This window comes from Phyllopteryx taeniolatus, chromosome 10, assembly GCF_024500385.1.
Source record: "Phyllopteryx taeniolatus isolate TA_2022b chromosome 10, UOR_Ptae_1.2, whole genome shotgun sequence".
In the NCBI taxonomy this organism is placed as follows: domain Eukaryota; kingdom Metazoa; phylum Chordata; class Actinopteri; order Syngnathiformes; family Syngnathidae; genus Phyllopteryx; species Phyllopteryx taeniolatus.
In genome coordinates, this window is record NC_084511.1 from 8,531,141 (window position 1) to 8,548,172 (window position 17,032).

At 41.1% G+C, this 17,032-nt stretch overlaps 2 protein-coding genes across 8 annotated transcripts in view; one reads left to right on the plus strand and one right to left on the minus strand.

The window, feature by feature from the left end:
- flrt1b (fibronectin leucine rich transmembrane protein 1b) overlaps nucleotides 1-9,281 on the plus strand; it is a 54,840-nt gene extending 45,559 nt beyond the window's left edge. For 2 of the 3 annotated variants that reach the window (XM_061787458.1, XM_061787457.1), the window contains exons 2-3: nucleotides 267-1,050; nucleotides 4,505-9,281. In XM_061787458.1, coding sequence (XP_061643442.1) covers nucleotides 4,520-6,724 — 2,205 coding nt within the window. In that variant the 5' untranslated portion in view covers nucleotides 267-1,050; nucleotides 4,505-4,519 and the 3' untranslated portion in view covers nucleotides 6,725-9,281. The remainder of the gene's footprint in view (nucleotides 1-266; nucleotides 1,051-4,504) is intronic. The other variant, XM_061787459.1, reaches the window with a different exon arrangement.
- Nucleotides 1-17,032, minus strand: part of macrod1 (mono-ADP ribosylhydrolase 1) — a 181,902-nt gene that overhangs the window by 122,474 nt on the left and 42,396 nt on the right. The gene's annotated exons all lie outside the window — the stretch shown is intronic.

The following is a 17,032-nucleotide window of genomic DNA, read 5'->3' on the forward strand; positions in this document are numbered from 1 at the left end:
CTTTCAGGCTAGACTGCAAACAAGACCAGATAATATGTTCACTCTTGTTGGTAGTGGTATTAAAAAATGCATCAGATGAAATACTGTATGACATTTAATGGCATAATTTGGTTGAAGAGAGCTTGTCATTAGATGTGATAGAGAACACTAAATCACTAATTCCCCAATTGATTGCAAAAATCGATCCTTAATCCTTGCTGGAAAAAAAATGTACAAGTATTTACAAACAAGAAATGGAAAAAGTGTGCTCTTTTCTGTCCTTCCAGGCAACATAATGACCTGCTGAATCAAGCATCAATCAAGTGCACCCTCAGCCCACCCGGAAAAACAATTCTATACACCTGTGGTACCCTGGACTGGCTGTCACAGCCCTGAATAGAGTGGACAACTTTTAACAGCAAGGCAGCAACTGAAAGGAAAGGAGTTCAAAACAAGTATTTGTGCAAGGCATCACATCAAAAAATAACCTGTACATGACTGAACTAGTAGATTTTTAGGACAATTATCTTTGTGTAGCTCATTAATAAAACCAGAGGACAACTTGAAGATTGACTGCTAATGTGAGCATCCTGGATTGCCTTTCACTCCCATAAAGGATCCTTGAGCCCAATACCACCGGTCTTGGGACTGTCTGGCCAAAGTGTCGCCTTTTAGTGTTGGAGGAGAGTTTTCTGAATTAGGCCTCTGGAAGCTTGGTGAAAATGACTTGAGTTGGCAGGCCTAACAACCCCCTTACCCACAGCTAGAGCGAGAGAGCCTGGCAGTAAGAAAACACTGCTCCCAATGTGGTGGCCCTGAGCCATGCTGGTGTTGCTACTGGAGCCCTGTAGTAAAAAATTATTATCCCTATCATCATTCGTCCAAGCCGAGAAAGATCCCACGGCCCCGAGAAACTAGACTATATATCTGAACGGCCCGAGGAAGAAGGTGCATCAAACTCCACTGGGACATCCGCAGTCGCTCAAACAAGACGACCCAAAACTGCTCTCAACCAATTTCTCACCAAGAAACTCACACGTGCAGCAGAAGTGAAAGGCAAAGACTGAGCAGGTTAGCAAACCCTAAGCAATCATACCAAAGGTCGTTGAGACCTCTTTCACACACTTTTAGTCATTTACACACACACCACATCTTGCTTTCAATTATATGAAACTGCAAAAGGGTTTTGTCTCAGAAATTATTCCATCCCTCCTTTTTGTGACTGGGAGGCTGGAGACACTAACATTTACAACTACAAGCCATTTTTGAGTTTTTGGACTGTGGGCAAAATCCGAAATAACAGGAGAAAAATTAAGAGAAGAAAAGTAAAACAGATTAGGGCAACAAAACAGAAAGGAGGGGCATGGTGAGGGGTTCTACATCCTAGCCATCCATTTTCTATGGTGCTCTGGACTGTTCATCAGTAAATCACATGGCAATTATCAATGGGGCTAAGGAATCATCTGTGCCATCTGCAAAAAAAAAAAGAAGCTATGTAAACCACTTAACTATGGGGTTCTTCAGATAAATTAGGATAAGGAAAGTGAACGAGAGATTAGATCAGATAAATGAACTGGAGTAATTGATTGAATCTGAGTATGTCCAAAGACGAAGGGGAAAATATGAGAAAATAGGGAGAGGTAGAGATGGGTTAGAGGGGGTTGGTGATTGAGAGGGACTATGTGTAAAAAACAGACACGCATTGAAAGAAAAAAAGTGAAGCTACTAACACACCTAAGTATAAATATGAGGACGTGTTAAAAAAACAAAAACAAAAAAACAAAGCCGAAGCATTGGAGTGTTGCATCAAAGGATATGCTTGTTGATATTCTTAGACAATTCCAATGTTTTGTTTTTTTTACCTTGAGAGTCCCGTTTATGCCCATATGTTCATTTTAAATTCTGCCAATGCTTGGAATTTTAAAATGGAAGTTAGAAATTCCATCCATGGGAAAAAAATGTTTTTCCCATGGATGTCTTTTTTTTTTATTATTATTATTTTTTTATGAGGACGTCTTTTTTTTTTTTTTTTTAACCATTGCGTAGCAACGTCCGTGGACTGGACAGGTTTGGTTGTTGATTATTTACAAACAAAAGCACATATACACAAAATATACAGGGTATCTGAGAAATACGTCAACCTCTAAAACTAATAATTAATTCTTTTGCATGAAATTAAGCCTTGTGTTCCTTTACAGCCATTCCCCCTCTCCTAATGCGACTGACAGAGCAGCTCTCCATCTGCCTCCTCTCCTCGTTCCCATCAGTCCCTTCTCCTCCACAACAACCCCCAACCCATCACTCTGTCCGTTCTATTGTTGCCATGTCTCGTTCATTTTGCATGGATTTTGACTGCTGCTAAGGGGCAAGTTTGCATCTAGCAAGTTGGAGTTGAAATACTAGCACATGCACACGGGCACATTTGCACAGAAAGGAAAGAAAAAAATACTTGCCTGAAAAAGGATTTGTTTATCAAATGTGCTGTCAAATCAAGTCAGCGAAAAATAATATAGCCTCAGGCAAATGTAAAAGAAGGGACTCAAATGAAGCTAGGGCACCCTATAATCAATGCAACTTTCACCACTGTATGTTATTCATGTTCTATAAATAAGTTCACTCACAGCAAGTGCAAGTGAGAGCAGATAATTATTTCATTATTTTTATGTTACGCACATTGGTGCTCACTTGCAACATCGTAAAAGAAGAATATAAGACAACAGTAATGCTGCAGAAAGATGCCCCTTATATATATATACATATATATATATTTTTTTTTTTAAAGAATTCAGCCATGAATAATTTACAGACATTTCACAAACACTGGAAAAACTAAGACAAGGTCTGCATTATGCATGCGGGCTTTCATTGAGACAATGGGATGTGAGTACTTTATGATCACTTCATTAGTTTTTTTACTTTTCGATTGCTCCATTCCAATGTGCAGTTTGATGCAGTGCTATCCCAGTGAGGTTATTATGTCTGTTGTCTTCACAGCTATCAACAGCACGGCGTACAATTAATGGGATTTCCTCCTCCCAATCATTTTGTCATTTTAGTTTCATGTCAGTCACTCCATTTCAGTTAATCTCTGTCCCTGTCCAGTTTTCGCCATCGCTGTCATCAATTTGGTTTCCCTGATTCTCGTAATCTTCTTCAGCCAATCACTCCACCTCACATCTCTCTCTGCGTTAAATTGCCCATTTGTCTTGTACTCGGTTGCGCTGACCCAAATAATAATGGACAGGCGCTCCAAAGTATGTTTCACGATTCAATCTCCAGACCTCCTACTGAAATAAGAACTTTACAATTAGTAACAGCTGACTGCATCTGCATCAAGCAATTCAAGAGAGAAAGGCTGATCACCAGCACTAGTAATTTTAAAAATGCCTTTTCTTGAATGTGTTTTGGACATTTAGCTGTACGAAAATAATTTTTTAGGTCACTGAAAATACTGTTATCAGCAGTTTACATTTAGACAGGAACCTATTTTCCGGCTTATCTTTGTACGGCATCGTAGTGTGCACTATTTTTTACTGTACTTATTTAATACACCATTTTCAAAATTATTAGGCATACAGTTTCCCTCGCTATAATAACCTGTTAAAAGCGCTCTGCAAATAAAATGTATTATTATTATTACTATTAGAGACATATCTAACACAGATACTACAATACGTATACCATTTTCTGTTTGCAATTTTTTGTTTTAATATGTTTATAATCTGTTTCAACGTGTGTGTTTAATAAATTTTCTGTGGGTTTTAATGAGTTTAAATGCGGTTAAAGTGTGTAGGGGGGATAAAACTACTACAAATTAGTTTTTATATGGTCTCTATATCGTGGATTTTCACCTATTGTGGGTCTTGAATTCATCCCCCATGATAAACAGTGGGTTCATTGTATTCTTGAATGTGTTTGGTCCTTTAGCTTTACAGGTCACTGAAAATACCATTATCAGCTTTTGCACGTAGACAGGAAACCTATTTTCCAGCTTACTCTTTGTGCGGCGTCAGAGTGTGCACTACTCCAAATTATTAGGCATGTTATGTTTTTGTAGATTTTATTCTAAATGGTAAAGGCTCTCAATCTGATATAAATCACACAATATGTTTTTATCACTTTATACTGATAGCAACTGAAGCTTTAATGGTATTTTTTGTAGCATGGGATGGCGCATTGAGAATTATTTTCCTGTGGAAGGCACAAGCCACAAACACATTCTACAGAGGTCATTTTGACACTTTCAGGCACCCTAAATGGGCCTATCAATAATTATTTAATACTACGATGGTCTTGCCTGTTTTCTTGAAATGATCAGTGTTTCTGAAAATGATTTAGGATTAGTAAATATATAGTGCCACATGCTTCAGCATTCCACTGTGTATTTATCTTAATATTTTGGGGAGCAAGGATACAGGAAAGTGGGTCTAGACTTGAATAAAATGTCTTAATATATACAGTCCACAATTAGTGCATTCCTTTTGCAGTAATTTTAAAACTGTTCCTCATTTCTATTTCCTATCAGGAGCTGGACATCAACATGGCTACTGAAAGTCTTGCCGAGCTTCGCGATTGGCTCTTCCTGCTCCTGCTATGCCTCACCTTCTTGGCTGAGGTGCTGGAACTGGCAGCAGCCGCAATTGCCTTGGAGACGGGTGAAGGAGATGGAGGAATTGTTTGTCCCTCGGTCTGCCGCTGCGATGAGGGTTTTGTCTACTGCAATGACCGCGGACTCGGTCTAATTCCTCCTCTACCATTGACGGCCGCCATCCTCTACCTGCAAAGCAACCGACTGAGTAATGCCGGCCTGCCTCCATCATTGGAGCGCAGCACTTCCATTCGAGTGATTTACCTGTATGCCAACCAGTTGGATGAGTTCCCTGTACACCTTCCACCTTCATTACGAGAGCTCCATTTGCAGGATAATAACATACGAACGTTACCACGATCATCTCTGGCAAAGTTACCCCTACTGGAGCGTTTACACTTGGATGATAATTCAATATCTACAGTTAGCATCCAGGAGCGTGCTTTTTCTGGGACTCCACGGCTCAGATTGCTGTTTCTCTCTCGGAACCATTTGTCCAGCATCCCTGCAGGCTTGCCTGCATCCTTGGAGGAGCTGCGATTAGACGACAATAGAATCAACACCATCCCCACCCATGCCTTCCGAGGGCTCTCCTCCTTACGACGCTTGGTCCTGGATGGGAATCTGCTGGCAAACACACGGATTGCAGATGACACCTTTTCCCGCCTCTCCAATCTGACAGAGTTGTCACTAGTCCGAAATGCCTTGCAGTCTCCACCAGTCAACCTACCTTCAACTCATCTTGTTCGCCTCCATTTACAGGATAACGGAATGACTCACATACCACGAGCTGCTCTGGACGGAATGCGGCGGCTCCAGAAGCTAGACCTATCGGGAAACAATTTGACCAGTCTGCCTCGAGGGCTTCTTAAGGATGCAGATAGTCTAGAGTTGCTGCTGCTACGAGGAAACCCCTGGTACTGTAGTTGCAGCCTTCGCTGGCTCCATGCATGGCTTCATAGCTGGGGGGCTGCTGTTACAGTCAGGGGTTTGACCTGTCAGGGACCGGAGGCGGTGAAGGGCCAGTCCCTTAAAGACCTTACCTATCTGATGGAACAGTGTGAAGGACCACCAGCTGGTCCGGCCACTGTAGTTGTGGGGAATCCATCAGAAAAAAATGGAGAAGGTCATGATCGTGTTGGAGGGGATGGACAAGCTGTGGTCTCAGTTCCCCATGGCAGCACCACCACTAACTCTTTGCTGGTCCCCACACAAGGTTCCCTCTTTACACTGCGAGCTAAGCGGCCAGGTCTAGTTTTGCCTATGCCTGCAGGGGGAGCAGGACATGTATCCAGAGAGTCCCTGGAGCTGAGTGTAAAAGCTCTCTCTTCGGACAGTGTTCTGGTCAGCTGGTTGTGTCCACAGCCGGCACCCTCTTTCCGCCTATCATGGATGAGGTTAGGTACCAGTGCGGCACTCGGTTCCATCACAGAGACTCTTGTTCCTGGAGAGAGAAGGCAGTACCATCTTACCCAACTCACACCGCGCTCGCATTACCTCATTTGCCTGCTGCCATTAGAACAGGAGACCTTTCTCGGCTCCAGCATGGGGACAGGTCACACTGGCAGCATTGAAACGAACAATAAAGATTCTGCTCCAGCCTGTGCTCAGATAGAAACTGGAGAGGCTGAAGTGAACTCCAGGGGAGAGGGGTCAGAAAAGGACACACAAGACTCTGAGCTATCAGCCTTGCCATTGGCAGGGATCATTGGGGGTGCCACAGCATTAGTAAGCCTACTGCTCATCTTTGGGATTTTTTGCTGGTATGGACAAAGAACAAGTTACAAGTCAGGGGACTCAAATTCATGCAACAGAGGACGAGGAGGAAAAAATTATGATGACTATGTAGAGTCGGGTACAAAGAAAGACAATTCCATCTTGGAGATCAGAGCCCCTCCTGCAGGGTTTCAGATGACAGCCATGGCTCACCAGCCCCTGCAGCCCAAACTGGAGGATGTCACCTACATCCACACCATTTTCCCCTCTTCTTCTTCTTCTTCTTCTTCCCATGCAAATGGGACATACCGGAGCTGCCAAAGAGTCGGCAGCCTCAATGGCACCATCCTTAGCCAAACCAGCCACCATCATGTCACTTACGGTACCAACCGTGGCTACAGAGAGGGGGGCATCCCCGATATAGATTATGCCTACACGTGATGACACAGGGCCGCACTCCCTGAGCCTTGAATGCCTGGCACTATTTCTATGATGACGACCCTTGGCCAATGGCCATTTAGTCCTTGGTTTCCAAAGTACCCTTTGTGCCTCAGCTGGTTCAAGTCTGATATGTTTGCTAAGTAGAAGTGACTGTTTTCAGCCATGTTGATTGGATATTGCTATTTTGTGATGGAAGTAATCGTCCTGCTATACTGTACTCTACTACTGTAATACACATTACAGTGGGCCCTTCTTTCAGTGCTATTTATATATGGTTACATTTTTCTCTTTTGGCTAGCTCTGTGTCTTTCAAAAATGCTGTTCTTCATACACAGTAACTTATTTGAGGTTGATATATTAGGCTTAGCTGATGTAAAAGGATATATTTATAATAAGCAGGAACGGCAATTAATGTGTATATAGATAGTTCCCATATCTTCTGACCAACTGTATGCTCTTTGCTGTGTAGATGACTGGATGACAGAGGGAGAAATTGCTGGGTGTTATAATCCACAAATGACAATGAATCATGGTTGAAATGAAAATACTTGTTCTAAGCGCCCCCCTCTTTTCCTCTGGATTACTTCACCCAATTTAATTGTTCCTCCTTCCTGCCTCTTTGTTTTTAGCCGAGGCCTTTTCCTTTCATTTCTCTCGTCTTTTGTGGTGCCGTGAGTAGAGGACGACTTTGTTCTCGCCAAGGGAGCTGACAGCAGTGATAACAGTTCTGACAAAGACATGAGACACGAACCACCACATGGGGAGACTAATGAGTGGGGGAGAGAGAGCAGGAGGAAAGAGAGTCAGTATGATGGATAGATAGATGTTTGAATGGAGAGAGCAAACATGAAGTAGAAGAGACAGTGAAAGCTGCTGTTTTGGGAATGGGATTGAAAGAATTGTGCTGGTTTATCGCAGCGCAGGAGCAGAAGGGGAGCATAAGAGGAAAAAGGCTTTGTAACACCGTAAGTGTAGTCCGAACACAGCTAGACATCTGGAGGAAGGCGACGTACATCAGTAGCCCATCCCATCAATGTGACCACTGCACTCCACAAAGTCAAGTTCCACAAATTGCTATGAAGACTGTGGGTTCTGTTACCAGTGAAATTCTTAATCATCCTCACTAATTATATGAAAGAAACCAACTCATGCATCTTGGACTCCTAATTTAGTAACCCCATTCATCCTCGAGAGACTGGTTGAATGAAATAACGGAAGCGAAGTTTTAAAAACTCATCATTTTCTAGTGGAAATTGGAACTCCAGTGTTCTAATTACGCTGCAAATATAGACTCATTAACAATATTAAACCAAAGTTTAAAAAAAAGTATGAATTAACTATTTTTGCAAAAGAGTATGTGATGGGGAAACACATATTCCATTACATTGTAATTTTACTGTAATAAACCAATGTCAAATTAACTCCACCTTTTTAAATTTATTTATAAATATAGATTTATGGATCAGATTAAGTGTTATATGGCTATAGTTAAAGTACACAAAAATCCAATTTTGCTCCGTTAAAGTCCACCTGATAATTTTCTTAGCATTCATAATTGTACAAAGTAGTATGAGGGCCACACTGAAAAGAAAATATTATAAAATTGAAATTAAAAATGCATACATTTATCAGAAGAAAGTCACCAAGTCACAGTAAGAAGTTACAATATTGCAAGAAAAAAAGTAGTATTACAAGAATAAAGTTGAATATTTTGGGAGGAGGGGTAGCTATATTATATGAATTTGGAATTAAAGTCAACACACAAATGTAAACCAAACAGTTTGTGGTCAGCAGCCGCATTCTCTCAAGAGAGCTGCCTTATAATAATGAGGTAATATAATAAATATTGTTATATCTGTTAAAATCCCTTCCAGTTAGAAGTTATTTCTTTAATGATGAATTATTTTCTGTGTGGTCCTAGAACTCCTTTGTTCAATGGTAAATTTGAAAAGGTTCAACAAATGCATATATTCTGTTGCATGTGTCCACACAATCAATGAAAGGCATTACAACACTTGTTTGGAATAAAATATAGAATAAATAAAGCTGAAACAATTGGTGATTCTTGTTGAATCAGCAGATATTTCAGTTGCCACCTTGTGTGAGATGGACTAGTTGGAACGATGCAGTTGACCCAGCGCCTGTCGTCCAGTTTCAGTAGCCCTCACGCACTAAAGACACACAAGGGGATGTTTTGTGAACAGGGACAACAGCCTGACCGCCACACTGTGCCCTTCAACATACACAGCAACACAGCAGGGAGGGCGGCAGCTGCTTTCCAAAAGACCCCCCGGTAACTTCTCGGGGAGGAGGAACAGCCGAGCAGCGATAATGGCAGAGCAACTGTGTTGTTTTAATTTTATTCTTTAATGTCTGCATTTGCTTTGAGGTTTCTGTTTTATAGCACTGAGGCTACCTTTCACTCTGTAGAAATCCTTATTCCTTGAAAAAATAAATGTCACCCTCAGATGTCAAGATGAGAACGCTGTTATGTTTAAAAAGTTATTGGTCTGTTGTCTTTTTTTCTACATGAATGAATAAAGACTGACTAAAGGGAGAGGCAATTGTAAGAGTTGTCTTTGTGTGGATATGACATACGTGTGTGGGAGAAGAGTCATTAAAACAAAGAGAAAGTCCAATTTATCACTTGGATGCCTAAAAAAAAATATTGAAAGCCAAGATTATTCGTATGATTTGTGCTGAGACGAAGACAACCTCATTAAATGACACACACTGGATGAATACATAAGCAGAGACATGCGGCCAATCAATTTGGAAGAAAACTGCAAAAGAATATTAGCAGAAATATCCATCTTAATGCTGAAATATTTGCGTGCCAAACCACACCAGAAAGTTGCAAGTGTGCATTTGTTCAGACGTGTTTACGCTCATGAGTGAAGACGCCGGGTCACATTCAAGTGAGTGCTAACAATTGCCTGCTGAATGGCTCGATGTGGGGACAAATGAGTGCATCTTGTTCTAAGAGCTTGTGATAGGCGTGTGTCTGGATGGGAAATGTTGTGCATGTCTGTGTTGTCTAAGTATTGAGATGAAAAACAAGAATTGACTTGACAGGGCTTGACACCCACTGAGATCCCAAGCTGAAATATTTCCAAGCACATATACAGTGAATATAAACCGTCTACACACCCCTGTTCAATTAAAAATGTTTTGAGAGGAGTAATAGAAATGAACAACTGAGATAATGTTGCACATATATGCACACCCTCATAACTGGGGATGTGGCTGTGTTCAGAATTAACCAATCACATTCAAACTCAAAAATGTTAAATGGGAGTCAGAACACCCCTGCCATCATTTAAAGTACCTCTGATTAACCCCAAATTGAGGCTCAGATGTTCTAGTAGACGTTTTGTAATATTTTTGTAGTCACATCTTACAGCACAAGCCATGGTCCGCAGAGAATTGCAATAACGTCAGAGGGGTTTCACTGTTCGAAGGTATTAGTCAAGAGAAGGGTACAAAAGAATTTCAAAAGAATTCAATATGCCATAGAAGACAGTGGCGACAGTCATCTTCAGTGGGAGACAATATAGCACACGGTGACAATACCAAGAACTGGACGAACCTCCAAAATTAAAAACGAGAAGAATTTTGGTCAGGGAGGCTGTCAAGATGCTGAACAGCATTATTCAAGAAGACAGTTTAGTACATGTGACAACAATCTCCATGTTTTCTTCATAAATCTGAACTGTGTTGCAGGGTGGAAGCAAAATGGAATCCTTATCTTACAAGGTGAAACCAAGGTTGAACTTTTTGGACAAGATTCCGAAAAGCATGTTTGGTGCAAAAACAACACTGCTCGTCACTAAAAGTGGTGGTGGCAGGATCATGTTTATGGGCTGGTTTCCTTCAGCTCAAAGTTGAGCCTTAGTCAAGGTGGAGGGAATTTTGAATGCTAAAAATAGCAGTCAGCTAGAGGAAGACCAAAGAGAAGGTTCACAGATGTAGTGAGGGAAGACATGAGGGCAGTTGGTGTTAGAGATGAGGATGCAGGAGATAGGCTTACATGGAAAAGGATGACACGCTATGGCGACCCCTAACGGGACAAGCCCAAAGGAAAAGAAGACGTGTTAGTGCAAAACATTCAGGCTTCTGTTAGAAAACCAAACCAAAACAAAAAAAAAGACAGGGAAAGCCTACGAGGACATTGGAACTTTATCTGGGGTTGATCAGTGGCACTTAAAATGGTGGCAGGTGTGTATTGACTCCCATGTAACATGAGTTTGAATGCGATTGGTTAATACAGCCACAGTTAAAAAAAAAAAAAAAAAGAAAGAAAGAAAAGGCAAGCTTATGAACTCATTATCTCAGTTGTTTATTTTTACTTCCCCCTCTGAAATATGTCTTTTCTTTTTTTCAAATGAGTTGGACAGGTTGTAGATCACATTAATAGAGGAAATAGGTTTTTGATTTGGTCTCATTTTTCATCACAAAAACCTGACATTTTTACAAGAGTAGGTAGACTTGCCATACTCACTGTACTAAAGTACAACCGATCTGTACATCTGCAGAATCTAAATCTATTCAATATAAGGGCTGTAATAACAATTTTAACAAATTTGGCTTTGGAGATTCATTTATACATTGGATGGCAACATTATACAATTCGCCGAAAGCGACAGTCAACACAAATAGGATTACTTCACAAAGTTTTACATTACAAAGAGGAACCAGACAAGGATTTCCACTCTCACCAATGCTATTTGCAATATTCATCGAACCTCCTGCTACCGCTATATGTCAGAATGTGAATATTAAAGGTACCTGCTCACTCGTGACAGAACACAAAATCAATCTATATGCTGATGATATTCTTCTTAACTTACAGGAACCCAAGTATTCTCTTCAAGCAGTCTTCAACCTCATTAAAACATTTTCACAAATATCAGACTATCAAGATTACCCTATTCCTATAGGAAACATTAAGTATTTAGGTATTAATATTTCGTCAAAACTCATCGAGCTAACCAATCTAAATTAGACACCACTTTTGGAAAAAATCTCAGATGATTATTTCCACAAGTCTTAAACCGCTATAAATGCTTCAAGAACCCAATAATCGCATCCACCTTAAAGGCTTGGTGGCAAAATTTAGAATCTACAGGATCTCAATTAGCTCCTAGTATACTCTCCCCAATCTGTCATAATCCAGATTTTAAAATTAATTATATAACCCTTCATTTTAGTACATGGGAACAACATGGAATTGACCACCTACAACAACTATTTAACAATAATGCTTTTAGGACACGTGATGAACTGTTCCAAGAATTCCAGATAACAGGCGGAAACATTCTTCAATACAATAAATTAAACGCAGCAATAAAAAAAAAAAATAAAATACTAACACTCCAGAGCACCCTCGAACTGCCGGAGTTTGTCAAGCAAATAGTGAAGCTTCTCCCACAAAGTAAAATAAATCTTTCAAAAGTTTATAAATTAATTTCATGTACTAAATCAATTCACTTACCAATCACCAAATGGGAAGAAGACATTTCCATGTCCGCTGACCGTTGCTACTGGGTACAGATTTGTAACAGTACGTTTGGAATGACAAAAAAACACAAATCTACAGTTTATACAATATAAAGTGCTCCATAGAACACACTTTACTCAGTACACTATGCATAAAATGGGCTTCTCTCCATCTAATATATACACGAAATGCACCAAAACTACCCCAGACACCTATTTTCATGCTATATGGGAATGCAAACCAATTCAATGCTTTTGGTCTTCGGTTACACAAAAACTCTCTTACATTTTGAATTTCCCCAAGATTGTGCGTACTTGGCGACTTAAGCATAATCAACTTCCAGAACAAATATTCACAATCATTACTCGTCGCGTTAGCTACCGCTAAGAAAACAATTCTATTAAACTGGAAAAACAAACAACCTATTAACATCAATCAGTGGCTAAATCTCGTCATAGAATATATTGCGTTATATATAAAATATCAGCAGAACGAAAAAATCAATTACGTATTTTCACGACCATAAAGCGCACTTAAAAGTCTTAAATTTTCTCCAAAATGGACGGGGTGCCTTATAATGTGGCGCGCCTTATGTGTGCACCGAGTTCCAAAATCTATAAATGTTGTTGTGTGACTTTGATGAGTGCTCCGCTTGACTGACTGGGAGCATTTCCTGCCGACACGCTGCTTATATAGAAAAAAGGTGGACGTGACTGAGGACAGCATGCGGACGTTAAAGGGGGAAGGGTGCACGTGAGAGAAGACGCTAAATACACGCCCCGAGTTGGTATATAGCGCGGGTATGTCCATAGTGCAAAACAACATCAGTTTGGCGAAGGACCCCCGAAAATGGCACCTACGAAGAGACACGCTTAATGAAGCACAGTTGAAACTGCAAGCTTGCAGTTACGTGGAGGAAAATGGAAATCGAGCAGCCGCGAGAGAATTCTACATCAACAAATTCATGGTTCGCAAGTGGAGGAAGCAGGAAAACGAGCTTCGCCAAGTCAAGAAGACGAAGCTGAGTTTCCGCGGAAACAAGGCGAGGTGGCCTGAGTTGGAAGACCAATTCGAGCAATGGATTGATGAGCAAGGAACAGCCAGGAGAAGCGTCTCTACAGTCACCATTCGACTGAGTGCAATAACTCGGAGCTCGCATCATTCCGGGAGGCTTGACGAACCGCTGGACATCCGTGTAAACAGGGCGTTCAAATTGAAGTGAGCAGCGTGGGAGCCATGGATGACAGATGGCGAACACAGCTTTACTAAGACTAGGAGGCAGCGCCGGACGAGTTACGCCACAATTTGTGAATGGATTGTGGATGCTTGGGCTAACGTGTCTGCTTGCACTGGTGTTCGAGCTTTCGTAAAAGCCGGCATCATTTCTGAGGAGCCGCACGGCAACGAGAGTGACTCCGACAATGACGAGAGGGAACCTGGCGTGTTTGATTGAGAACTTGCCTAGCTGTTCATTTCGGATACAGAACATGAGGACTTTGATGGATTTGTGGATGAGGATTGTTCAGAAAATAACGTGAGTACATTGTTAAATACTTCAATAAAGTACAACCGAACTCAGTTTTGCTCCCGCTGCCTTTTTAAAAACATTGTTTTAGCGTGCATGCATGCTAATGTATGTTTTAAGCTAGCGTATGTTTTACCATGCCTGCGCCCAATAATACGGTGTGCCTTATGTGTGTGTTAAATACAGAAATAGACCCCGTAACTGCGACTGCGCCTTTTAATACGGTGCGCCTTATGGTCGTGAAAATACGGTACATATATACGTAGATAGCTGGTCACCTTTCCTCAACATGTTAAATCTAGACTCTTGATTTCTTTGCCTGGGTAGGGTGCCATTTGACAATAACAAGACTATCTTCGTAAGTGTGAAAGTAAACTTTTGAATTTTGTATTTTTTGTTGTCGAGGTTGTTGTTTTATTATTATTATATGTATTTATTTTTCTTTTCCCACACATTTTAGATCGGTTTGCATGGTGAGAGGACACATGGCATTGGGTCCCTGCGACACCCACCGGATGGCCAGTTGCCGGGCGCCTCGGTGGGGCCGGCAGACCGCCCTGTGTCCCTCGGTGTGGGACGTGTCCCGTCCACCGGGCTGCTCTCGGATGGGACCCATGGGCCCGATCCCGCCCCTCGATTGATTGGGTGGGGTCCTCAGCCTCCGCGGTGCGGGCACAGCAATTACAGGGCACTTCTGTCAGTTTTTGTGCATGTAAAACAGTGTCAATTCACTTGCATGTGTCCGCAGGCACACACCCCTGGGACTCTTTCACTGGGTGTGGGGCCACTCACTTATTGCGACAAATAACTCATGAATATGTGAATTGCTTGTGTATTCCCTCACTCATACTCTCGTACTATAGACTTTTATAATTTACATAGTCAATCCCACCCCACTTCAGTTGTACAGCCGAGTTGACGACCCTTGACCTGCATGCTTCTTCTCCTGTCCTTGTCCTGTTCTAGCTTGTCCTGTCCTTCCTTCACAGGGTGTAGCAATACAGCCCCATGCAACACTCATATTTAATGTTTCATTGTTGTAGATACTGTAATGACTTACTTTTCTCATCCTGTTTACAATTAGTGCTTTGTCTTTTGTCTTTGTTTCTCTCTCCCCTCTAGAAACTTTGTTCTGTTCGACTCTGATTCTCAATAAACTTAAATTATAATACTAAGAAACCACAGCGGAAGCTTAAAAACACCACTGTGACACAGTAAAACTGTTCCGGCATAAAAGGGATACAGATACAGGAAAAAAAGGGCTGTAATAACAATACTGCTTTGGCAAAGTTAATGCTTGGTTTTGAGTGACACTACTGCAGTCATATCATAAGAGGTCCCGTAATTTATCGTGTATAATGCACTTTTTTTCCCAAAATATTCATCAGAGGTCAATAGAGCGTAAAGTGCAAAAAATTGAGTTCATATTGTAGAAATGTATACCGGTACCTAGGGGTTGTGAAAAAGGTGTACTATCATTCATACTTTCAGGATATATAATGTCTCAGGTCCAATGTTGTAAATGTATATATAATATGGTAAATTTTCACTGCTCACTGAGGATGCGTTCGGAAATTCAATGTGACGGCCTAACTCTACTCTGAAAGTGCGCGTGTTCCGCAACTTTCCAACAACTTCCCGAGAATCATGACGGCCTTTGTTTGTTGGATTTTGTGTCTTCGGCAGATATATTTCTTGTACTGCCACTTCACGGATCACATCTCCCAAGTAAAAAAAAAAACTTGAGGAAAAAAAGGTGAAGTTACTCTGCTGTGATCGCTGTTACCGAATCAGAAGGGAACTATGGAGCAACTCGGCTCAGCTAAGGTAATGTGAGATAAACTTTGCGCGGTTGTGGGAGCATACTGTGTTGCTTCTGTGTTGTGTACTGAGCTGCTGCACTTAGCACTGTCATTTCCGAGTGGTTTTGAATGCATTGCACTGCTCGGTGTGAGGAGACGGGGAGGTAGGGAGGGAGAGTGAGAGAAAGAAAGAGACAGAGAAAGAGAGACAGAGAAAGAGAGAGAAGAAGAGGTGAAAGAGAGAGAGGGACTGGCATAGAAAGCAAGCTATCACGTTCGTACGTTTTGGTCTGTTGATTCTGGCATCGGTATGGCCCACAGTAGCTGTGTTTTGGTGTTTCACAATAAACATAAACAGACTAGACTGCAATACTGTAATGAACTGGGTTGTGTCTGTTTTTGTTGTGTGTTAGTGTTGAGGGGTTGTGGTGAGCACTGCTACTTACAAGTGTTTTTGAACGCATCGCTGGGCTTGCAGGTGTAGGAACGAGAAAAGACCGACAGGCTCATAGAGCTAGAAAATAATGGTAGGTATGTTACTAAAACAAGAAAAACGGCCACCATTTTATTTCCATTTTTCTGTGTCTGATTTCGGGCACTTGGATTTAGCAGAGGTCCACCAAAATCGCGTTTTCTCGTTTCACGTGAATAATCCTTGTTCTTCTCAGATTACACTTTTGGGAAATCCCTTTACCACCTCGTTTTTGAAATGTTTAATTCAGATGAGATTTTCTGTGGTTCTGACAAATATGAAAATATTCCTATAAAATATTTCAGCGTCAAAGGTCACGCGTTCATAGGATTTGACTACAATAGAAAACTATATGGATGGGATTCACTATTATTATACTTGTTTTTTTCTATTTGACGTAATTCTGACGATCCACTTGCTCTCGCTTGAGCAACTAATAAAAGTAACATACGAGCATTCTTCTACCAGAGAGTCATGGTTTCGGTCACAAATTTCCTAATAATTTACATTGATTTCTGGGCAAGACAATTTGAGCCCATTTGCGACATAGAAAGTGTCATAAAAATCCTTAATTCTTATCTGATTCTTACAAACTAGGGTTAATTTTATGTATGATATGATAATATTGTCTAGCTAGATATACAGGTATTTTGAAAATTTTAGTAACACCTACTAATGGTAGTGTTCTGTTCGTTACTTGGTTGTTCTGGGGTCAGGTACAGTACGAACGTCAGTCCATGCAGAGAGAAAAAAAATATTCCTTTGAAAAATTCATTCATGTTCTGATAACAGCAAATCGGTGGTGTGTATTATACATAGGTAGAAGGGTTTTCCTGATTTTTTTGGGGGTGCGGCTTATACTCAAGAGCATATTATTTATGAAAAATTACGGTATTTTAGACACACAGTGTTTGGAATCACTGGAAATAATCCAACCATCCATTTTCTGAGCCGCTTCTCCTCACTAGGGTCACGGGCGTGCTGGAGCCTATCCCAGCTATCATCGGGC